Below are 25,570 nucleotides of genomic sequence, written 5' to 3'. Positions count from 1 at the left end.
CCTCTTGTTTTGGCTAATTCCTCCATCTATGAGGTGGACCTATCGCTTTCTACCCTCTCAGATACTCTACACTCCCATTCACTCCTTTTCTCTTACACAGTCAGCTTCAACCCTTCATCTGGATCCTCTCCTACCTGACCACACACCTCATTCCCCCTTCAGATACCACCCTATTCCTATACTCCTTGCCCCACTGTCCTGCCTCAATTTCCTTTACTCTTTGTAAAATAAGAAATTATATATTGTTTTCTGCCTTTGGTTCCTGTCACAGAGCTCCAAAAACCCTTATAATTTCCTAAGTGATAAAGGTACTAAGGTCATCTTTTGTTCTAATACTTGGACTTTGATCCCAGCTCCTGAAACAGAGCTTCTAAATCCCTTGGAATTTCCAGGGTGTTAGACGCATCTTTTATTCTCATGAGGTAGGCTCCTAGAGTGCTTCAGGATGGGGGCTGGTCACCAGAAAGACCAAGCCGTGTTTAGAAGCTTGAGATTTTCAGCCCAGCCCACTTCTATCCTTTAGGAAGGCAAGAGGAGCCAGAAATTAATTCTATGATGATGGATCATGCCTGTGTGATGAAGCCTGCACAAAAATCCTAAAAGGATGGGGTTTAAGAAAATGTTTGAGCTGGTGAACACATCCAGGTGCAGGGAGGGTGCTATATTTAAAATGTATCAAACAAATGTTATAGTAAAACAAACTTCTTTGGTTTTGAGTTATATAAATGTTTGGTTGTTCTGTGCTGTACTGACATAAAAATAAGAACACATGGAGAGGACAAAAGGGCATATTTTATGGTTTCTAAAGTGACACAAATAAACGTAAATAAAGCTCTATCAATATTTTACTTTTTCTTTCTACTATTAAATCTTGGAATATCTTAATTTCTAAATGGGGTAGCAACAGCTTAAACTTTTAGATTTTTTTTTTTGGCAGGGGGCAGTGGGGCGAGGTGGAGAAATAAAGAGAGTGGAGTTGTTTCATTCTGGAGCCTGAAAGCACTTAGGTAAGTGGCCACAGGGCACTCTCATTTTGAGACCAAGCCATATCCCATGAAAATCTGGAAAACGCTTTCCTTGGGTTGCCAAGTAAATGTTGGAGAGTTAAAGGAGAGAGAAAGGACACAAAATGTAAGTAACTTCAGGGTGTTAAGGTTCAGCAGGTATGGAACAGAAAAACCAATGGCTATAAATAAAAAAGAAAACAAATCTCAGGACAGCATGGAAAAGCAGCAAAACAAAGAACCAGTAGGAAAGATTCCTACCTATTCCTTTACAGCAACACACCAAGATTACTGTCTTTTTATGAGAAATACATGAAGAATGGTCTCTATATGTAATGTATTTATAACCTTGCTAAAGAGAAGCCTTACATACTTGAGACAATCATCACAGAATTTCAAGTAATCTTTAAATCTAAATATAATCTTGCAGTTACATAAAGTAACTGTGCAGATGTGCCAGTTTCACTAATACAGCTAAACTAGTGAAAAAACACAGGTAGAGCTAAACAAAACTCATGCAAAATAACCAAGTGTTCAGTATATCAAGTGTGGAAAAAAGTTAAGTTCTAAAGCTCTTCAAACCACAGAAAGGGTAAGTTCTTTTCTTTGCATTTCCACTGACTCTAAAAATAAACCTCTATTATTTTCCAGATTATAAAAGAAATATAAGCTCATTATTTAAAAAATTCTAACACGACACAAATGCATCATAATGAAAACCAACATTCTATATAACTATTCCCTTTGGAGGTAACAAGTGTTATCAGTTGGGAAATAACTCCTGTGGAAACACTTGAGACACAGGAACAGGAGAGCCACTCTGAACAAGTGGATACTATTCAGTTTCTCCTTTGACTTGGACCCTTCATACTCCACTGCTAAGAAGAAAGAAAAGGAAAAAGAACATCCAAAACACATGCTGATCCTCCAAAACAGGCAAACCACAAAGATTAACCCGTGGGGGAAAAAAATCAAAGGTGACTGGGTAAAATCGTTATACTACGTGGCAGAAATAAATATTACTTGATTTTGAGAAATGAAGTAAAAGTACAAAAAATACTACCCTTTCCTTTTCATTGTCTTCAATAGTCAAAAAAGCAGATAGCACATTTTTCCTTCAAAGAAAATTGAAGCAGCCTACCTAATTAGCTAAGTTTTTAGTTTTTTAAAAAATAACGTTGTACCAGCAACGAATTTTGCCAGAAGAAAGAAAGTCCTTGAAAAAACACACAATTATGGGGTTTTGTCAAAGGAACATGGGAGAAAACAAAAAGCTTGTAGTTGTCAAAGCTAAAATAAGTGAGCAACAAAATAAAGTAATATTAGATTATAAACCAAGTATAAAATAAATATCCATGAGTTCATAATACTATAAATAAATTACTAAAGAAATAAGTAAGTAGGGGAGAACAGACAAATTTCTGGATCAGAAGAATTCCAAACAATTTGTGTAAATATTCTGCCCCCAAAGAGATGGAGTATGACCGCTCGCTCTTTAAGTGTGGGCTGCACACTGACTTCTTTCCAAAGATTACAGTATGGAAAGCGGGAAAAAAGAATAACTTCACAGTGGAGAAACCTGACAAACACTCGCACAACCAGGTGATTGAAGTTAACATCAACAGTAGTTAAGTTATGTTGATAGTGTCTACTTTCACTACAATGCTGTGGCAATGGCATTTTATCTCTGCAACCTTCTTCCCTCAAACCCATACCCTAGGCTAATCATGAGAAAAACATATAAATCCCAACTGAGAGACAGTCTACATAATACCTGACCAGTACTTCTCAAGACTGTCAAGGTCATCGAAATCAAGTAAAGTCTGAGAAACTGTCACAACCAAGAAGAGTCTAATGAGATACAACAATTAAATTTAATTTGGTTTCTTAAAAGGGACTCATGACATAAAAAGGACAGCAAGTGAGAACGAAGGGAATCTGAGCAAAGTATGACCTTTGGGTAAAGAAAATGTAGCCACACTGGTTCATTAATTGTAACAAACGTACCACACTAACAGCGGATGTTAATGGCGGAGAAAACTAGATATAGGCATATGGGAATTTCCTATATTCTTTTTAACTTTTCTCTAAATCTAAAAATACTCTAAAATAAAACCTTATTCATAAAAAGCTTTAAAAAATCTAAAAAAGGGGGGAAGAATATCTTTTTTTTTGTATGAAGAGAATAAATGTCATATCAATTTTTTCTGAATAAAAATAATGCCAATAAAAATAATATTTACATGAGATATAAGATGATGCTATACTTCTGAGTTGAATCAATAAACAGCCAATCTTTACTTTTTTTATCTCTGTAACTTAATCCTCCTTTTTATTACCCAATAAGCTTAAGCTTCCCATAGACTGTGTAACCAATTTCTTCATTTTCAAAATATATTTAAAAGAATTATATAGCAGCTTGAGATCCAAGCTGGGTGTCAAGTCATGACGGCAGTAAAGGAGAGTCAGGATATGAGCAGACTGTGGAAGCAACTGACTACTTTGAACACTGACCCTCTCGTTATTAGCAATGTGACAAGCTAACTTAATCTTTCTGCTTAGTTTCTTCACTGTAAAACAGAAATAATAATAGTATCTGCCTTATGGAATTATACAGATTACATGAGATAATGCATTCAATTTTTAACACAGAGAGAAATCAAAGTATGTTAGCTCCACCTGTTGTAGTTCTCATCTCCAGGGTCAATGTTTACAATGAATAGGTTAAAATCATGAACAGAACCTGTAATTAGACACTACCCTGTGAGCATGAGTGACTGTGTGTGTGGGTGTGTGCGTGGGGATGGGCAAGGACTGGCTAAGGCCTGCAGCCTGACATCCTAGCACAAAGTGGCTCCCTAAAGCTAGGACTTAATTAGAATCAAAGTGTAAGGAACCAAATATTATAATGTCTATATGTCATTCTTTCTCTCTGATGACAAGTCAAAGTGATAACCAACCAGGTGATGGACACTGAAATGTAACTGATAAAACACTGCAAACAAGAATTTGGTATACTTAAAATGTTTTTACAACCATAGAACTACACAGCTTTGTGATTTTCCCTTTCAAGTTCTTATTTTAATAAAAGATTGATATCGATAAAACATTTTATGTATATTTTGTGGGGTCATTTTGGTCCATTTGAAGAGGAACTACTGTTTCCATTTCTCTTCCAAGCTTAAATCCAGTAAGATTTGCCTATTACCTCTTCCCTAAACAGATGAGAAATTTTTCAAGAGGTTTTCCTGCTATTCATAACATAATGTGTATATATCTTTTTCTGGAGTTGTAGACCTATTACATATAACTGCAAAGCTTCAATTGGAGAAGGCAATGGTACGCCACTCCAGTACTCTTGCCTGGAAAATCCCATGAACGGAGGAGCCTGGTAGGCTGCAGTCCATGGGGTCACTAAGAGTCAGACATGACTGAGCGACTTCACTTTCACGCGTTGGAGAAGGCAATGGCAACCCACTCCAGTGTTCTTGCCTGAAGAATCCCAGGGATGGGGGAGCCTGGTGGGCTGCCATCTATGGGGTCGAAAAGAGTCGGACATGACTGCAGTGACCTAGCAGCAGCAGCAGCAAAGCTTCAATTAAGACTAATTCTATAACTTTATACACACAAGAAAGTTCTTGGTATTTATAGTTCAGACAAGACTGAGAAAAATGCTCTACTGATTGAATGATGTCATGTTGAGTTTGTAAGTTTCTTTTTTCACATTAAAGAAATGGTACTTGCTTTAATCACTTAACAAAATCCAAAGGCAATTCTGATACTCAAACTCACCTATGTCTTCAAATCTTATTTACTACAAATGAGATATATTAAGGATATCTGCTTTCCGACCAGATTTTTTTAACTGCAATGAAATTATAACTATAAAAATTTAAAACAAGATTTATTACTGCTATGAATTACTGTGGACCAGAAGTGAAAAATCAGCTTACCCATTTCCCAAAGAGATCAAGAAGCATGAGTCCTGTCACCAGGCCTTCTGACCAACTGGAGAGAGCATCAGTGATACTGAATTACTGAATCAGAGGCCTCTCTTAAGGTCATACATGTCTGATTGCTTTACTGCTGATGTTTATACAATTCATTCACAAGGATGCTGTGAAGGGCATGCACTGAACCATTAGGGCCCACAGGAGTAATCTGTTTGGCTTATGTTAATACATTAACAGTACCTGTCCTAAACAATTTGTTTCTATTTGAATTTATGAATTATGTGAATCCTACAAATCAATGAATCCTATAGTGGAAGTAACTTCCTTGGAAGAAATCTTGGAACTGGATGTCTTCAAACTTCTCCACTTTCTGCTCTCTCTCTCCCTCCTCGTCCCTAGCCTAGCTCCCTTGAGTGTCTCTTTAGGAAAAAAGAAATGTTATAATGGGGTTATGGGGTGCTTATGAATGATGTGCAGGCAGATAAAAGTTTGGATCCCTGCTCATCAAGGATTGTGTTTTCATCTTCAAGTTTGTCAACCGAATTTACAGTCAAATTAATACAGCACTTACTTCATGGTATGAATTTCGTGCACCAACTTCAAACCTCTTATTTTTCCTAAGCTTATTTTCCTTTTGTGCTCTTAAGTTTATTTTATTTTCTGTATGTTATTATAAGCATTTTATATCTCTTATAGAACAAAGTTGAGCAGAAAATAATCTATAAATAAATAATCTCCACTTCAGAGGGCAGTGAATACTTCATAAAAATACCCAGGGAAAAAAGCCACATCTAAATGAAACAATGCAATAAAACCTAAGATCTGAATCGACTGATCTTAATTGTATCTGACTGGGAGAAAAATCAGCCTTTACAATGATGAAAGGTCTGAAATAGAAACTATTTTAAAAAGAAAACCATTTTTATCTTAAAATAAGTATCTTAATACAAAATTAATAATGAATAAAGTGGTATCACTGTAACAATAATTAAGTAAGAATAATTTATATAGCTTCAAAAACATATTTAAGTAAATTTACTACTCACTCTGGAATTGCTGCTCACCAGACTTAACAAATATTTAAAAATTTTCTTGGTTAAAGTGAGTACTCTACCTACCACACTCCTGAGATGCATGTTTTAAAATACTGTCATAGAAGTAAAGTACACACAATAATGATTCACAAAGACAATCTCACCACATCCTAAATAGTTATCACACAAAAATTATCAGTGACACAAGAGGAGAGTCAACTCGCCATTAAGATTTTGCCAGAGAGAAAACAGATACAGGAACGTGGCAACACTGTTTTCCTAACAATGACGTTTTCAGATATGTGATCACTTGACTAATGCAATTGGGGAAATTTCTGTTTCAAACACTATGCAGAGTATATCTTTTAGGGATATTTGGAAAGAAAATGACATGAGGCCAATTCATTACCGAAATTTTGCCTGATTTCCTCATCTTTCTACTTGCTTCCTTGATCACTTCACTAATAATATTACCCACTTTTCTGACAATTGATCATTCGCTTCATTAGCAATTGGTACATGTAAGAATAATTCTGAGTGGTGCATACCATTCTAGCGGTCACATGACAAGACAGAACTCTTATACATATCAAGCAGGTGAACTGGGCGGAATGGCACGTGGATGAAAGGAAGCACCTCCTCAGTTTGGTACTATTTGACCTAGGGCAACGTGACTTCTCTGACTTATCAAGTCATGAAAGATAGATAGTAAGAAAAAAACCCAAGAACCATTTTTTGTGTTCAGTGAATTCTGGATTGGCATCATCCAGTAATGCCTATTTATTTCCCCAAGTCACTTGGGGGAGTCACTCCTGACTAGCTAAAAGTAACTTAAAAATGAGGAGTCCAGATTAGGTCTATCACCCATGCCCAAGTAATAAATTTGGGCAAAGAAATAGGACTTCTTAAAATCCAAAGAAATAGCACTTAAATGCCACTTAAATCCCAATGAAATAGGATTTAAATGCCACCAGATGAATTGCCTTGAGTTTCAGTCCAAGTTTATGGTTTCCACTGATTAACAAAAAATCTTCAGGCTTATAAATACATACTAACAGTGACTTATTTGGGTGATTATTTCAGATGCCTTATAAAGAAACATGCAATTCCAGTGCTTTGATATTCCACATAATTACTTTCAATCTCAGGTTTTCCCCAATTAACATATTCTCTTTGGATCATTTAACAGAGTTTTCTTTGAAGTTATTCTCTAGGCACAAAATGACTTTAATCATTATAATGCTAATATAACTACTTGATAACATAGCTGTTGGTTATGGAAACTTGACAAACTTCTATTTTGAAAGTGGAAGAAGTATATTATTCTTAGGACAGGTTTCAGTACTGTAAAATAAGTTTCATATATCTAGTTTAAAAAATAGATTCCTACTCGAAGAATCATTTAGACATCTAATAATTTTGAGTATGTGACTTCTATAATTGCTTGTTTTTGTAAAGCAGTATGAGTGCATTTCAGAAGAAATGTCTTTCTATAACAGTGGATCTCAAAATGTGGTCCCCAAACCAGCAGCATTAGCATTACCTAGGAACTTTTAAGAAATATGAATTCTCAACCCTAACCTAGAACTTCTTAATCAGGAACTCTGGGTGCAGGGTCAGAAATCCTCTAGGTGAGACTGATGCACATTAAAGTTTGAGAATCAATATTCTAAAATATAGCAGAAACATTAGTAGTTAAGTTTAAAGATTTTAAATTTTCTTTTCTTTAAAAATATATGAATTTAAAAAAGAAATCTAATGAGTACTCATAAATATATATAATTCTATAAAGTAAAAAGTGAAGTCCCTTCCTGGATTAGAAATAACTGGATTAATAATTGTTCCTGTAATCCTTCACCTTAAAAACACTGAATGAATCACTTTTTAAAATTCACTGGAAAGAAACTATGGTTAGGTAGTTAACTACGATTAAAATGTTTAGATGTAACCTCCAATCACTTATTTCCAATCATTAGCAATGAGCAAAATGTATGAAAGTAAACTGGGAAAAATGACACGTTCTTGATTCCAGATTTCAATACAGGAAAAAAATCACTCAAACACCTCAGAGCAGACATGGGTCAGCCTTCTTTGAAGGCAATAAAAGCAGCACAACCCCCAAGTTCTGAAACCCCAGGAAAAACACCTTCTACCTCTAAAGGCAGTCCTTAAGAGCTAGCCTTTAAGCAGGAGAAACAATTACATAGAGAAGAATATTAAAAGTTGAGGAGGTGTAATAAAAATTTTACTTCAATACTTAATCTAACATTTGCACTTACAAACATAATAAGGAGTTTCCTTGTCACTATAACATTATTGAAACATAATTTCAAGCACAGCTGGTGTCAAACTCCAAACATTTCTATAATTTGGTAAAAAAAAAAAAAAAAAAAGCACAGGTTTTATAAACGCATACCAAAAAGCACTGAGCATAGTTTATTTTATCTTAGGTTCTTTATGGTATTGAAACATTTACAAGGGGTTATGTAAATCAATAGAAAGAAATAAAATAACTTGGGTGGCAGGAAAAAAATGAGAACTCACTGCCAAGTAAATGCTACTGCCGAATGACTTTTAATGGCTAATACCCTTTCTTCCATTTTTCTCTCACTGTAGTAAAACCAAAAGACATGGCAATCAAAACAAATTTTGCAGTGCTTCTATCAAACTACTTTCTATTCAATGCCCTAAGCATGCTGAAAAATGAACGCATTTGGTGCTGATGCCTGAACATAATTCTTTTAAATTACATTATAAATTTTCTTTCTGTGGAAGCTATTTTAAACCAATTCTCTGTTATCTACAAAAACAGGGAACAGAGTTTGGAACAGCTAGCAAGATTAACTAAAATGATGTACTTTTTCCCCTATACACCCTCCACTAGAGGAGCTTATGAACAACTGAAAACCCTAAATGCAACCTGCAAAAGGAGCAAGAAACAAAAACATTAGAACTAAATCCTGGGTAGGTACGTTTATGATGGTGATGGGGGAAGTGGTTAACAAGAGGGGAAAATGTAGGGGGAAAAAAGAGGAAGTTTTCTACTTTATATCCTTTTGTTTTCTGGGTGAAAGCTCAGTATTTCCCTGTCCCTGCAGGCAAACTTACGTCACCAATTATGAACAATGACTTGATGGCTCAAAAGTTACGAAAGTACGTGTAAAGTATGAGTTACACAGACTTTAGAATTCCTACTTGATCATTCTAGGGAAAAGGATCAATAAAAGCATCAGTTCTTCTCACATAAAACCACAGTAAAGGAATCTGATACTGAAAAAAAAAAAAACTAGGCACAGACAGGTTGCGTGGATAAGATAAACCTCATTTCTGGTTCCTGGACTTGACCATTGTAACAGGCAAGACATCACTAACTTCAGTGTGGTAGTCATCAGAGCTGTGAAAAAATACTAATCCTCTTTCTCCTTCTACATGCATGGTAGGACTGTCTTTCCTATCATGCTGAACTCAGGTCAGCTATGTAGCTGTGTTTGCTGGAATCACAACTAAGCAGAAGCTCTGAGTCAGTGTGTACTTCACGACTTTCCCTTTTCCCTCTGCCACAGTGACTGGCGATATTCCAGTAGGTACTTAGTGAATGATATTCAGAATGGTGATGACAAAGATGACCTAAAATGGACATACAGCATGAACAAAAAGTGGTTCATTTTAAGCCACTGAAAATTTGAGTTTATTACTGCAGCATTACCTAGCCCATCCTGACTAATATAGTCAGTCTTTTATTTTCTCTATACTGTTGGTATATTTCTTATTTACTACTATACAGAGAAGTTAGCCATTTATTTACAGACTAAGTTTAGGTTCTAAGCATCAGTTCAAAAAGAATGAAGATCTCAAACTGAAAAAACTACTAGTCAGTTATTTAAATTAGGAGACTAAACACATTATAGAAGAAAACTATGCTTTTATTTTTATAAAGTTAAGACCATGAAAGAACTAAATACACTCACAGGGTTGTTATGGCTTTTTCCCTTTTTCATTTATTGGAGTAAATGCCAGGCGCTGCAATAGTGCTTTTCAAGAATTAGCTCATTTAATCATTACAAAGGAACCAGGAGGTTATGTAACTTAGCCTAGGTTCTATAGCTACTGCGTGAAGTAAAACTTCAAGTTTTAAAAGTAAAACTCAAGAAGTCTTTCAGTTAATCCTGAAAAGCAGGTAAGTAATTTCTAACAGGTTATATGAATTCCTTTACATTCATTTGTTCATTCTTTCATTCATTCACTAAGCACCTACTGAGTACGTATTATGTTTAAGGCCCCTTTCTCAGTGCTGAGGATACGACAGCAAGCAAAGTACACAAGACATTGAATCTCAGGGTATTTGCATTGTAATGGAGGACACTAATAAAGTAAATAGAGAAATGTATAGATAACTATAGATATACTAAGTGCTATGAAGGAATTAAATCAATTATCTACTGCTGTGTGATAAACCACTCAAAAACTTGGGTTAAAATAATCACTACCTTTCTCACAACACTATGGGTTGGCTCAGCTGGATATTATTCTGTTCCACATATTATAGGCTAGGCTAATTCATGTGCTCACAATCAGCTGGCAGGCTGCCTGGACGTTGTCTGGTCCTAGATGATTTTACTCATATCATCCACCACAGAAACAAATAAGTCTGTATAACTGAAAATACAGGGAGAGGTTGGGTGAGTAGCGTAATGTTACTTCAGAAGAATCAGGGAAGACCTCTGGTATGTTTGAGAAATAGGAAAAGTTATACTGTATCTTTAATTCAGTGAAAGGCAAAGAAAAAACACCAGAAATGAGGTTAAAAACAGAGGTAAAAATAAGATGATGAAAAATACTACAATCCATGAAAAGGAACATGGCTTTTATTCTAAGTATCCTGCAAAATCAGTGAGGCAAGGATGAAGAAGCAAGGAGGACACTTGGGGGTTTAGGTGAGAGATGATGTTAATGGAGATAAGATTATAGGATATACTTGGCAAGTATGATCATTAAAATTTGTCAGTCAACTGGATGTTGGGTTACTGAAAAAAGTAGCTGAGGTTACAATCCTTGGAGGATAGTGGTGCAAATCACTCACTCACTGAAGTTTTAAAAAAATGGCTACAACTTAATTTCTACATAATTTCTAACTTAATTAAATTTAATTACTTAAGTTTAGCTAATTAAACTTAATCTCTAAGCATCATTTTTGCAGTGTTTTTCCTCAAAAGTATCTGTAAGAGCCAAAATAATATGTTGTTGGGAGATGACTGTTTATAAAATAATCCATGCTGCTCCATAAACGTAGTTTATTAAAAGAAATTGAATTCAAGAAAATCCAAAACACTACATCTTGCAGCAGATAACAAAAAAAGAGACGTTAGTCTAAGTGCTACATAAAGGCTGGCTCAAGTGCTACACAAGGGTTCATACCTAACACTTTCTAATCTAGTCATTCTTTCTCCAAAATTACAACATGTTCTGGAGAAAATGTTACAAAACCGTTTTGTAATACTTGGAATTTTTTAAAAAAAATCTTACCCCATGTATTTTGGGTAAACATTATTCTCCATTCTGACATTCCAAGTAAATTTTTAAGAAAAGAGTTATATATAAACACAAGAATCACGGTCATGGACAAAAGGATTCAAAGTATACTATGACTTTCTTGTTTACATAACATAAGCGTTAGCCTAGTCATGTTCCAGCATTCATAGCATTTATCAGCCTGCAGACACATCTTCACACTTCAAAACCTTTTACCTGGCACTGAACAGTGCTCAGTAAACAGTAACTGATTCTACACTGGCATTCCCTGCTAAGATGCTCTGTTCTTAAAATGAAAGCTATATAATTAATCTACCAGTTACTCAGAACCCTTCCTTCTTCCTAAAAGTAAAAATGCAAACCAAAACCTTTCTTCTGAAAACGTGCAACAAAAAAAGTACTGTTTAAAAGTAGAATACACTTAACCCTTGAAAAACATCTAAAAGGTGAGTAGCAAGTTTTATTAAACAAATGAATTGGGCTTCCCTCATATTTCAGTTGGTAAAGAATCTGCATGCAATGCAGGAGACCTCAGTTCGATTCTTGGGTCAGGAAGATCCCCTGGAGAAGGAAATGGCAACCCATTCCAGTATTCCTGCCTGGAGAATTCCATGGACAGAGCTCTGGAGCCTGGCAAGCTACAGTCCATTGGGTCGCAAGAGTCAGACACAAGTTAGCAACTAAAGAGAGAAACGAATTAGAAAGGGTTAAGGCTAGTCCCGTCTAAATCTCACTGTACACTAAATTATGTTGGTTTATCATCTATTTAATATTGTTTCCCTAAAAGAGAACCCTCCTACACTGTTGGTGGGAATATAAATTGGTATAGTCACTATGGAAAACAGTATGGAGGTTCCTTAAAAAACTGAAAACAAAGTTACTATATTATCCAGCAATTCCACTCCTGGGAAGATATCTGAAGAAAACTCTAATTTGAAAAGATAAGTGCACCCCAATGTTCACAGCAGCACTATTTTTTTTATATAATTTATTTTATTTTTTAAATTTACAATATTGTATTGGTTTTGCTACATATCAACATGAATCCACCACAGGTATACACGTGTTCCCCATCCTGAACCCTCCTCCCTCCTCCCTCCCCATACCATCCCTCTGGGTCGTCCCAGTGCACCAGCCCCAAGCATCCAGTATCGTGCATCGAACCTGGACTGGCGACTCGTTTCATATATGATATTATACATGTTTCAATGTCATTCTCCTGAATCATCCCACCCTCTCCCTCTCCCACAGAGTCTAAAAGACTGTTCTATACATCAGTGTCTCTTTTGCTGTCTCGTATACAGGGTTATTGTTACCATCTTTCTAAATTCCATAAATATGCGTTAGTATACTGTATTGGTGTTTTTCTTTCTGACTTACTTCACTCTGTATAATAGGCTCCAGTTTCATCCACCTCATTAGAACTGATTCAAATGCATTCTTTTTAATGGCTTAGTAATATTCCATTGTGTATATGTACCACAGCTTTCTTATCCATTCATCTGTTGATGGACATCTAGGTTGCTTCCATGTCCTGGCTATTATAAACAGTGCTGCTATGAACATTGGGGTACATGTGTCTCTTTCAATTCTGGTTTCCTCAGTGTGTATGCCCAGCAGTGGGATTGCTGGATCATAAGGCAGTCCTATTTCCAGTTTTTTAAGGAATCTCCACACTGTTCTCCATAGTGGCTGTACTAGTTTGCATTCCCACCAACAGTGTAAGAGGGTTCCCTTTTCTCCACACCCTCTCCAGCACTTATTGCTTGTAGACTTTTGGATACAGCAGCACTATTTACAATAGCCAAGACATGGAAGCAGCCTAAGTGTCCAATGACAGATGAACAGATAAAGAAGATGTGATGTACATATACAACGGAATACTACTCAGCCACAAAAACAATGAAATAATGCCATTTGGAGCAACAGGGATGGATCTAGTGATTCTCACATTAAGTCAAACAGAGACAAATATCATAGGATATCACTTATATGAAGAATCCATTATTCCACAGAAAAAGGCTGGAAGATTCTGCACACAAAGATGAAAAAATCAAGAATTAGGACTCCTAATCCTTTCCTTTGTGCACACTTAAAGGCAACCATATTAAGAGACAGAAAGGACAAATAAAATGGTCAAGAATATTTCCTTTCCTGGCTATTTTATTAAACTTTGTTTACAAATTTTAAAAATGTTTCAGCTAAGGAATCTGGGTTAAAAACTGTCCAGCTCTATTCACTTAGCAGATTCATAGCACAAATGCAACTAAGTAGTTGAAGCAATCATGTAATGAGCAACTTTGAATAAATGTATTTTATTTGGGCACTTTTATAACTGTTGGTGGGAATATAAATTGCTTCAATCATTTTGGAAAGCAATTTAGTAATATATAGTGAGACCTTTTGGAGAAGGCAATGGCACCCCACTCCGGTACTCTTGCCTGGAAAATCCCATGGGCAGAGGAGCCTGGTAGGCTGCAGTCTATGGGGTCGCTGAGGGTCGGGACTGAGCGATTTCACTTTCTCTTTTCATTTTCATGCACTGGAGAAGGAAATGGCAACCCCTCCAGTGTTCTTGCCTGGAGAATCCCAGGGACGGGGGAGCCTGGTGGACTCCCCAGTGAGTGAGCAGCAGTGAGACCTTTAAAATTATCCATACCCATTGACTCAAGAGTCCTATTTCTGGGAATCTATTCTCAAAAAATCATCTGAAACATTCTGAGATCTTCTTCCAAGCATTATTTACCATAGTGAAAAATGAGAAACAATCTAACATGCCCTGCTGCTGCTGCTGCTAAGTTGCTTCAGTCGTGTCCGACTCTGTGCGACCCCATGACGGCAGCCCACCAGGCTCCCCCATCCCTGGGATTCTCCAGGCAAGAACACTGGAGTGGGTTGCCATTTCCTTCTCCAGTGCATGAAAGTGAAAAGTGAAAGTGAAGTCGCTTAGTCGTGTCTGACTCTTCGAGACCCCATGGACTGCAGCCTACCAGGCTCCTGCGTCCATGGGATTTTCCAGGCAAGAGTACTGGAGTCAGGTGCCATCGCCTTCTCCGCTAACATGCCCACCAACAGGCAAATGATTAAAAAATTGTGGTACATCCATAAGATACAGTTGTTTTAGAATATTTACCAAGAATGCCTTTTTACTTTTCCTAATGATAAGTTTTAAATTTTAAACATATATTATGAAAAAAAATTTTTTTAATAAAAATAAAAAATTGAAATTCTCTTGTTGTCTTATACTATATCCCCAATTCCTAAAGTTAACTATCCTAAAGTTTTTATGTGTAACTTCTGGAATTTTCCAGTCATATACAAATTTACCTAACAAACATTTATATACGGGTAACCCTTTGGTTTGCTTTTAACACAAGTGGGGCCATACAGCTGCTGTACAACTAGTTTCTTACACTTACTTTGGCTATCATTCCATGTCAGTACATATAGATCTATCTCATTCATTTAAAATAGATGTTTCAATATATTTCAGGTCCTAGACTGATAGATATTTAAGTTGATTAGATTCTCTGCTTACAAGCAATGCTGTAACTAACACATTGGGACATAAAATTTTACATACTAGTATGAATATAACAGTTCCTAAGAGAAGAATTTCAGCATTTTAGGCATTCAAAGTTATTGCCAAATTACCCACCAAAAAAACACTGTGCCTAACAGCATCTAAAAATGCTCAAACATTTTTAAAATTTGTAAATAAAGTTTAATTAAATAGCCCAGAAAAGAAATATTCTTAACCTACCCATTTGTCCTCTTTCTCTCTCTCTCTTAATATAGTTGTCTTAAGGTGTGTACAAAGGAAAAGATTAGGAATTCTAATTCTTGTTTTTTGTTTTTGAATCCTAACCCTCCTCTCTACGTCTCTAAACCAATCAAAATATAGGATACTATTAACTTTTAAATTTCTGCCAGTCTAGAAGACAAACATTTTCATTTGCATAACTATAATTATGAATAAGGTTAAACCACTTTTCTACTGCTTGGTTCTTTTTCTTACAGACTTACTTATAAGAAACCTTGGTACAGTCAGGAAATTAGCCCTTTGTCATTTGTGTTACAAATTTTTTTCAGTTTGTTTTTATGTTTAAACAATGTTATAGCATTTTTTACTGTCCAGCAAATTTCTCTATTCTTCCCATTAGGGTTCCTGAATTTTATATATGCTTCAAAGGTCCTTTCATCTTAAATACTTTAAAAACAGTCCTGATTTCTCTTACTCCTTTTATAGTTTCACTTTTATTGAGAGTTTTCAAACTATAAATTAAAATATAGATATATAAGCTCACTTAGGTTAAAAAAATAGAAAAATACTGCAAGGAAATAAAACATTGACCGTGATTATAGTTGAATGTTAGGATTATATATAATTTTCTTTTCTGTAACTTCCAAATTTTCTATAATGAACATGCATTACTTTTATAATCATAAGAAAATAACATTTCTTAAAATTATATTTTAAATTTTTCTTAAGTTTTTGATGGAACTGGCTTCAATTCTCAATCAAGTATTATTTGAGTACCTCACCTAGAGTCTAACACTAATACTAAATCTAATACTAAGGCAGAGATTTGGTATTTCCTTTTAGCTCCATTGACATGGATGACAAAACAGGAGAAAATCTTAAACTGCTCAACAGGGGATAGCTGAAAGCAAGAATTACAGTTCCATTTGGGAAGTTACTTTGAATAGTAATCAATAATAGTGACACCTATTAGGAACTTAGTATATACCAAGTATTCTTCACAACATCTTTAAGAGATAGGTACTATTATTAGGTCTGTTTTACAAATTGGGAAAATAAGGCACAGAGAGGTTAAATAAATCACTCAAACTATGAAAGCAATTTAAAGTGGTAAGTTGATTATAAAGAGCCTGGTTCCAGAATCCCCGTTCTTAACTTCTAATCTAAAATGCTACTTTAAAGCTATTTAAAATGTTATTAAATGCTTTTCAGGTTGTGTCTCTTAAGCTGAGTCTCCAAGCTGAAATTTCCCAAATATAATGCCAAGTGCACTGCCACAAGTTCTCTGAAAAGTTGGGTAATAACAACTACTTGTCACATAAGCTGTTGCTTACATTAAATTATTTAAAGAGTAGAAGCTAAAAGTAGTGGCAGACATCATGATTTCCCTGGCCTGTCATTTGTTCTCTGCCTCTGTACTTGCCAAAATCTGCTAAAATCTTCAAAAATGTGCACGGTTTTCTCCCACAAAGCTGGAAGATGTGTCCACTACAACATCTTAAACATGGTACTGGCAAAAGTGAGCCCATTTGGGCTACATATTTCTGGCAAGCTAATCTTTTGCTTCGTTTGAAGCTGAAAGTCAAACAAAAAGTACACAAACAAGAAACTTTTTATTCTCACAGATTAGATGGGAATGAACCCTTCTGATTCTGAGCTCTACCATGCCTTAGTGATAATAGTTTCATGTTTCCTATTCTGGCTTTGTCTTTGTCAATGTTACTGCTTCAAAAGGCCCTTCAAGTACCTAAGAGACAAAAATGATGTCAACTTACTTTTGTGCTTTTTAAAAATAAAGCAGTAAAAAGTACATACCTGACCATAAAAATGCAGCCACAAACAAAGAAAAGGCATATAAAGAAATTTCTATAAATCATCCTTGTCCTTTGTGAGTACTTATAAGCTTTTCTGAGTATAAATGGTCAAATTGGACCAGTATTGATAGCATCTCTGAGAAAAAGCTTTTAAGTTGGCAGCAATTTTTACGAAATAATAGTTTAACTACAGATAAATGGCCATAGATTGCCAGTGGTAAGACCCACAAGTCTGAAACCCAGAAGCCCTCTACAATCAAATTTTGATGTTATGACTGCTTTCTAAGGGTGTACTGTACAAAATTGGCCTTCATTTTCTAATCTGTAAAAATGAGAATGAAAATAATTGCTCACTGCTAAGTCACCTCAGTCGTGTCCGACTCTGTGCGACCCCATAGACGGCAGCGCACCAGGCTTCCCCGTCCCTGGGATTCTCCAGGAAAGAACACTGGAGTGGGTTGCCATTTCCTTCTCCAATGCAGGAAAGTGAAAAGTGAAAGTGAAGTCGCTCAGTCATGTCCGACTCTATCGACCCCATGGACTGCAGCCTACCAGGCTCCTCCGTCCATGGGATTTTCTAGGCAAAAGTACTGGAGTGGGGTGCCATTGCCTTCTCCGAATTGCTCACTATGCTATAAAAAAATCCTTATATTCCTATTAAAAACTACTAAGACACTTAGAAATTGATAGAATGAACGATTATCTTACCAAAAAAAGAAATGCTTAGTTTAATTTATGAACATAGTATGTCTGCTACGCTATGCTATGCTAAGTCGCTTCAGTCATGTCCGACTCTGTGCGATCCCATAGACGGCAGCCGACCAGGCTCCCCTGTCCCTGGGATTCTCCAGGCAAGAACACTGGAGTGGGTTGCCATTTCCTCCTCCAGTGCATGAAAGTGAAAAGTGAAAGTGAAGTCGCCTAGTCATGCTCGACTCTCAGCGACCCCATGGACTGCAGCCTTCCAGGCTCCTCTGCCCATGGGATTTTCCAGGCAAGAGTACTGGAGTGGGGTGCCATTGCCTTCTCCGTAGTATGTCTGGAAGAACACAAATGTGAATAATGGATAGCCTATCCCTTCTCCAGTGGATCTTCCCAACCTAGGAATCAAACCAGGGTCTCCTGCATTGCAGGTGGATTCTTTACCAACTGAGCTTTCCAGGATGCCCCAATGAGTGATTAACACCTCTTAATAGTATAAGTTGATAAATTTCAAGTGGAGGGATGTGATCCATGGGGACAAGATAGAATAACCCAAAGATTAGAGACCTATAAGGTTAGCTAAAGGTTACACAAAAAAGGCTGAACTGGCCCTTTATTACATAGACTTTTGAGTCTCTCACTTTTGCCCAGCCAGTAAGAGCCACTTACTTGTCAGAAACAAAAACACTGATTGATTTGCGGATATTGAAGAATCCTTGCATCCCTGGGATAAAGCCCACTTGGTCACGGTGTATGATCTTTTTAATGTGTTGTTGGATTCTGATTGCTAAAATTTTGTTAAGGATTTTTGCGTCTATGTTCATCAGTGATATTGGACTGGAGTTTTCTTTTTTTGTGGAATCTTTGTCAGGTTTTGGTATTAGGGTGATGGTGGCCTCACAGAATGAGTTTGGAAGTTTATCTTCCTTAACAAATTGAAAAATAAAACCCATATAGATAAAAACCATAAAAACCATCTCAATAGATGCAGAGAAAGCCTTTGACAAAATTCAACATCCATTTATGATAAAAACTCTCCAGAAAGCAGGAATAGAAGGAACATACCTCAACATAATAAAAGCTATATATGACAAACCCACAGCAAACATTATCCTCAATGGTGAAAAACTGAAAGCATTCCCTCTAAAGTCAGGAACAAGACAAGGGTGCCCACTTTCACCATTACTATTCAACATAGTTTTGGAAGTTTTGGCCGCAGCAATCAGAGCAGAAAAAGAAATAAAAGGAATCCAAATTGGAAAAGAAGAAGTAAAACTCTCAGTTTGCAGATGACATGATCCTTTACATAGAAAACCCTAAAGACTCCACCAGAAAATTACTAGAACTAATCAATGATTATAGTAAAGTTGCAGGATATAAAATCAACACACAGAAATCCCTTGCATTCCTATACACTAATAATGAGAAAACAGATAGATAAATTAAGGAAATAATTCCATTCACCATTGCAACGGAAAGAATAAAATACTTAGGAACATATCTACCTAAAGAAACTAAAGACCTATATATAGAAAACTATAAAACACTGGTGAAAGAAATCAAAGAGGACACTAATAGATGGAGAAATATACCATGTTCATGGATTGGAAGAATCAATATAGTGAAAATGAGTATACTACCCAAAGCAATGTATAGATTCAATGCAATCCCTATCAAGCTACCAACAGTATTCTTCACAGAGCTAGAACAAATAATTTCACAATTTGTATGGAAATACAAAAAACCTCGAATAGCCAAAGTGATCTTGAGAAAGAAGAACGGAACTGGAGGAATCAACCTACCTGACTTCAGGCTCTACTACAAAGCCACAGTCATCAAGACAGTATGGTACTGGCACAAAGACAGAAATATAGATCAATGGAACAAAATAGAAAGCCCAGAGATAAATCCACACACATACGGACACCTTATCTTTGACAAAGGAGGCAAGAATATACAATGGATTAAAGACAATCTCTTTAACAAGTGGTGCTGGGAAATCTGGTCAACCACTTGTAAAAGAATGAAACTAGACCACTTCCTAACACCATACACAAAAATAAACTCAAAATGGATTAAAGATCTAAACGTAAGACCAGAAACTATAAAACTCCTAGAGGAGAACATAGGCAAAACACTCTCCGACATACATCACAGCAGGATCCTCTATGACCCACCTCCCAGAATATTGGGAATAAAAGCAAAAATAAACAAATGGGACCTAATTAAACTTAAAAGCTTCTGCACATCAAAGGAAACTATAAGCAAGGTGAAAAGACAGCCTTCAGAATGGGAGAAAATAATAGCAAATGAAGCAACTGACAAACAACTAATCTCAAAAATATACAAGCAACTCCTACAGCTCAATTCCAGAAAAATAAATGACCCAATCAAAAAACGGGCGAAAGAACTAAACAGACATTTCTCCAAAGAAGACATACAGATGGCTAACAAACACATGAAAAGATGCTCAACATCACTCATTATCAGAGAAATGCAAATCAGAACCACTATGAGGTACCATTTCAGGCCAGTCAGAATGGCTGCGATCCAAAAGTCTATAAGCAATAAATGCTGGAGAGGGTGTGGAGAAAAGGGAACCCTCTTACACTGTTGGTGGGAATGCAAACTAGTACAGCCACTATGGAGAACAGTGTGGAGATTCCTTAAAAAGCGGGAAATAGGACTGCCTTATGATCCAGCAATCCCACTGCTGGGCATACACACTGAGGAAACCAGAATTGAAAGAGACACATGTACCCCAATGTTCATCACAGCACTGTTTATAATAGCCAGGACATGGAAGCAACCTAGATGTCCATCAACAGATGAATGGATAAGAAAGCTGTGGTACATATACACAATGGAGTATTACTCAGCCATTAAAAAGAATACATTTGAATCAGTTCTAATGAGGTGGATGAAACTGGAGCCTATTATACAGAGTGAAGTAAGCCAGAAAAAAAAACACCAATACAGTATACTAACGCATATATATGGAATTTAGAAAGATGGTAACAATAACCCTGTATACGAGACAGCAAAAGAGACACTGATGTATAGAACAGTCTTTTGGACTCTGTGGGAGAGGGAGAGGGTGGGATGATTTAGGAGAATGGCATTGAAATACGTATAATATCATATATGGAACAAGTCGCCAGTCTAGGTTCGATGCACGATACTGGATGCTTGGGGCTGGTGCACTGGGACGACCCAGAGGGATGGTATGGGGAGGGAGGAGGGAGGAGGGTTCAGGATGGGGAACACATGTATACCTGTGGCGGATTCATTTCTATATTTGGCAAAACCAATACAATATTGTAAAGTTTAAAAATAAAATAAAATTAAATTAAAAAAATAAATAAATAAAGGTATTGAGCCAGAAAAAAAAAGAAACAAAAACAGTGAATCTTAGATGACTGGTTGGTCACTGTGGCACTTTTGAGAACTTATTTTTAGAGGAAGGGAAAATGGGGAACTAAGAGAACCAAGAAAGATCACAAATGAGTCCAGTAAATATTTCTAGAGATGTGGAATAACAAAACTTGTACTTACAACTTGAGATTCACGAGCTTTAGGAAACATCTTGGCAACATTGAGCCCATCAATGACAACATCAAAAGGAGGATGGTATTTTACAAAGTTCTGAAATCTCTTAAGTTCCTAAAAAAAAAAAGTCAGATAAAATAATAAGAACCTACTAAGGTCTTTATCATAAACATACAGCCATAACTTTCATTATTGTTCTGGAAAATCAAAATACTCATTCCTTAAAAATAAACAAATACACACACATACCGAAATATGCTTTCAAAATGAAATCTGTAAAGACCAGCCTACCAGGTGCAACTGCATGTAATTATCTGATATCTCTTATAATCTCATAGTGCTTTACACTTCACAAAGTACATAACATGGTATTTCAACTGAGCTGTAATCAGTTATCTAGCCTGCTAAACTGACACATACAGCAGTAATGAGAATAAAATGTCAAAATCTCTATGCTCTATTCTTTAAGCCAAGGAGAAATGGATCTGAGATATGCCAGTCTACCAATGTAACTATGTGGAAAGAACAAGGCTCTATAATTTGTACTCCTCTTTTATCAAGAGGATTTGGTTACTCATGGCTGTTTTGAAGAGCTGAAAATTCATTCACCATTCATTCAACAAAAATTTGTTCAGCGCCTACTCAATTTTTTGCCTAGCAGTTACCAAAGAGAGAAAATCCCAACTTAATGGAGCTTGCATTTTAATGGGAAGAGACACAATATAAACAAGTTAATATATGAACGGCAAAGGTGATGAGTGTTATGGGTGGAAGAAATGTAGGAGAGGAAGTTCTACTCCCGGTAATGATGAAGTAGTCTATAATGGACTACCAGATAACATGATGTTATCTACATAAATAGTAATTATTTGAAGGTACTAGAGAATGACCAAAAGCAAGGAGAAATTGAATGGAACACAACATTTAAAAGAAGGTTTGATAGTTTTAAAACATGTCTGAAAAATTCTTTGACACTCCTCACCCTCAAAAGTGTAGTTGCTCAGTTGTGTGCGACTCTCTACAATCTCATGCATGGTAGCTTAGCAGGCTCTTCCATCCATGGAATTTTCCAGGCAAGAATACTGCAGTAGCTTGCCATTTCCTTCTCTAGGGGAGCTTCCCGAGCTGAGATTCAAACCTGGGTCTCCCAGGTTGCAGGCAGATGCTTTATCCTCTGAGCCACCAGGGTGGAGTCTAATTCCCTCCACTTGAGTAGAAGCTTTTCTTTGTGACTGCCTCAATGCATGAATGTGGCAAAAGTGACACTATGTGACTTCCAAGGCCAGTTAATAAAAAGAAATACAGCTCCATCCGGCTCTCCCTCTTGGGATGCTTGCTCTTAGAAGCCAACTAGTATTAAAAAGCCCAGGCAGAGGTCATGCACAGGTATTCTACCTGAAAGTCGAACCTAGTCCCAGCCAAAAGCCAATATCAACTGTCAAACTGATGAGAGTGAGGGAGATTTCAAGATGACTTTAGCCTCCATTTGATTACAACAGTAGAAGAGCCAAGCAAGAACCACACAACTGAGTTCAGTCAAACCCTAGAACCATAATAATAATAGGTGATTGTTTCTGTTCAATGCCACTATATTTGGGGTGATTCGTTACGCATCTATGGATAACCAGAAAAGAAGTGAACTGCAGCAGGAGAAATTTGCCTGTATACAGCTTTTTGCCAGAGGGGCACTCTATTCAGCATGGTAGGGAGGGGCAACTGAAAATCAACCAGAAAACTGTAGACTGATTGGTTTGAGAAACCATAATCAATTGGTTTGAGAAGATAAGAGTTTCAGGTTGTCAGAGAGGCTGGAAAGTTATAAAAAGAATATTAGAAAAGAGGGAACTGCAAAAATCTGTGTATAAATCTGCTAAATCCTTAGCTCTTGATCTATTCATGTACAGAAGAGACTCCAAGGAGCCCAGGGTGGGGGGTGGAGGGAGAATAGGTGAAAGACTTGAAAGATTTGAACAAAAATTTCAATTACTATCCACTGCAAAAACAGCTTCCCTGGTTGCTCAGATGGTAAAGAATCTGCCTGCAATGCAGGAGAGTGGGATTTGACCCCTGGGTCAGGAAGATCCCCTGGAGAAGGGAACAGCAACCAACTCCAGTATTCTTGCCTGGGAAATTCCATGGACAGAAAAGCCTGGCGGGCTACAGTCCACTGGGTCAAAAAGAGTCAGACAGGACTGAGCGACTACACTTTCACTTTCAGCAAAAGCAGCAGAGTTTAGACTTTTGAGTCTAACCAAGTTTAACAGTCTGGCAAAGCAAAAAATGAACAACCTCTAGAGGAAGATAATAGAATCCAGAGCCTTTGAATTTTACAACATGCCCCTCACAATGTCCAAAACACAATGAAAAAATTAATAAACAAGAGAGAAAATAGGAAATTGTGACCCACAGTCAAGAGAGAAGAAAGTCAAAAGAAATCAACCCAAAGTCCAACCCTGCTAACTGTTGGAGTTAGCAGGCAAGAAATTTAAAGTAGCTATTATAAATAGATTTAAGAATTTAAAGGAAAATATAGTTATAAATGAATTCAAAGCAAGGACCTAACAGAAGCAGAAGAGATTGAGAAGATGTAGCAAAAATACACAGAAGAACTATACACAAAAGATCTTAATAACCACAGTGGTGTGGTCACTCACCTAGAGCCAGACATCCTGAAGTGTGGAGTCAAATGGGCCTTAGGAAGCATTACTATGAACAAAGCTAATGAAGGTGATGGAATTCTTGCTGAGCTGTTTCAAATCCTGAAAGATTATGCTGTTAAAGTGCTGCACTCAATATGCCAGCAAACCTGGAACACTCAGTAGTGGCTATAGGACTGGAAAAGGTCAGTTTTCATTCCAATGCCAAAGAAGGGTAATGGCAAAGAATGTTCAGACTACAATACAATTGTACTCACTTTACATGCTAGCAGGATAATGCTCAAAATCCTTCAAGCTAGGCTTCAGCAGTACATGAACTGAGAACTTCCAGATGTACAAGCTAGATTTAGTAAAGGCAGAGGAACAACCAGAGATCAATTTGCCAACATCCACTGGATCATAGAAAAAGCAAATGAATTCCAGAAAAACATCTACTTCTGCTTCATTGACTATGCTAAAGACTTTGACTGTGCAGATCACAACAAGCTGTGGGAAATTCTTAAAGAGATGGTTTAATTCTTAAAACCACTTTACCTATCTCCTGAGAAACCTGTATGCAGGTCAAGAAGCAACAGTTAGAACTGGACATGGAATAAAAAATGGACTGGTTCAAAATCGAGAAATGAGTTTGTCAAGGCTGTATATTGTCACCCTGCTTATTTAACTTATAGGCACAGTATATCAGGCAAAATGCCAGGCTGGATGAATCCCAAGCTGGAATCAAGACTGCCCAGAGAAAATATCAACAAGTTCAGATACACAGATGGTTACACTCTAATGGCAGAAAGTGAAGAGGAACTAAAGACCCTTTTGATGAAGGGTGAAAAAGAAGAGTGAAAAGGCGTTCTTAAAACAACATTCAAACAACTAAGATCACGGAATCTGGTCCCATCACTTCACAGCAAATAGATGGGGAAAAAGTGGAAACAGTGACAAATTTTATTTTCTTGGGCTCCAAAATCACTACAGATGGTGACTGCAGCCATGAATTAAAAGATTCTCACTCCTTGGAAGTAAAGCTAGGACAAACCTAGACAGTGTATTAAAAAGCAGAGAGATCACTTAGCCAACAAAGGTCCATATAGTCAAGGCTATGTTTTTTCCCATAGTCATGTATGAATGTGAGAGTTGGCCTATAAAGAAAGCTGAGTGCCAAAGAATTGATGCTTTTGAATTGTGGTGCTAGAAAAGACTCTTGAGAGTCCCTTGGACAGCAAGGAGATCAAAGCAGTCAATCCTAAAGGAAATCAATCCTAAATATTCATTGGAAGGACTGATGCTGAAGCTGAAATACTTTGGCCACCTGATGCGAAGAGCTGACTCATTTGAAAAGACCCTGATGCTGGGAAAGGTTGAAGGTGAAAGGAGAAGGGGGAAGCAGAGGATGAGATGGTTAGAGAGCATCACTGACTCAGTGGATGTGAGTTTGAGCAAACTCTGGGAGATAATGAATGTAGGCAAGTCTGGCGTGCTGCAGTCACAGTACTGCAAAGAATCGGACATGACTTAGCAACTGAACAAATAATCTACACTCTAAGTGGACTAGATTAAGAATTCATATTATA

The 25,570-nt window shown here is 36.8% G+C and overlaps 1 protein-coding gene across 5 annotated transcripts in view; it reads right to left on the bottom strand.

Annotated features, from left to right (window-relative positions):
* PRORP (protein only RNase P catalytic subunit) overlaps positions 1-25,570 on the bottom strand; it is a 138,518-nt gene that overhangs the window by 63,494 nt on the left and 49,454 nt on the right. For 4 of the 5 annotated variants that reach the window (NR_198897.1, XM_024981855.2, XM_024981856.2 and 1 more), the window contains one exon: positions 21,355-21,462. The exons of the other annotated variant lie outside the window; for it this stretch is intronic. Coding sequence is in view for 3 of the 4 variants with exons in the window: in XM_024981855.2 (XP_024837623.1) it covers positions 21,355-21,462 (108 nt within the window). In the remaining variant the exon portion in view is untranslated. The remainder of the gene's footprint in view (positions 1-21,354; positions 21,463-25,570) is intronic. 5 annotated transcript variants of the gene reach the window in all.

This window comes from Bos taurus, chromosome 21 (assembly GCF_002263795.3).
Source record: "Bos taurus isolate L1 Dominette 01449 registration number 42190680 breed Hereford chromosome 21, ARS-UCD2.0, whole genome shotgun sequence".
Lineage (NCBI taxonomy): Eukaryota > Metazoa > Chordata > Mammalia > Artiodactyla > Bovidae > Bos > Bos taurus.
The sequence above is the reverse complement of the archived record's forward strand: the minus strand, read 5'-3'. Positions and strand labels throughout refer to the sequence as shown.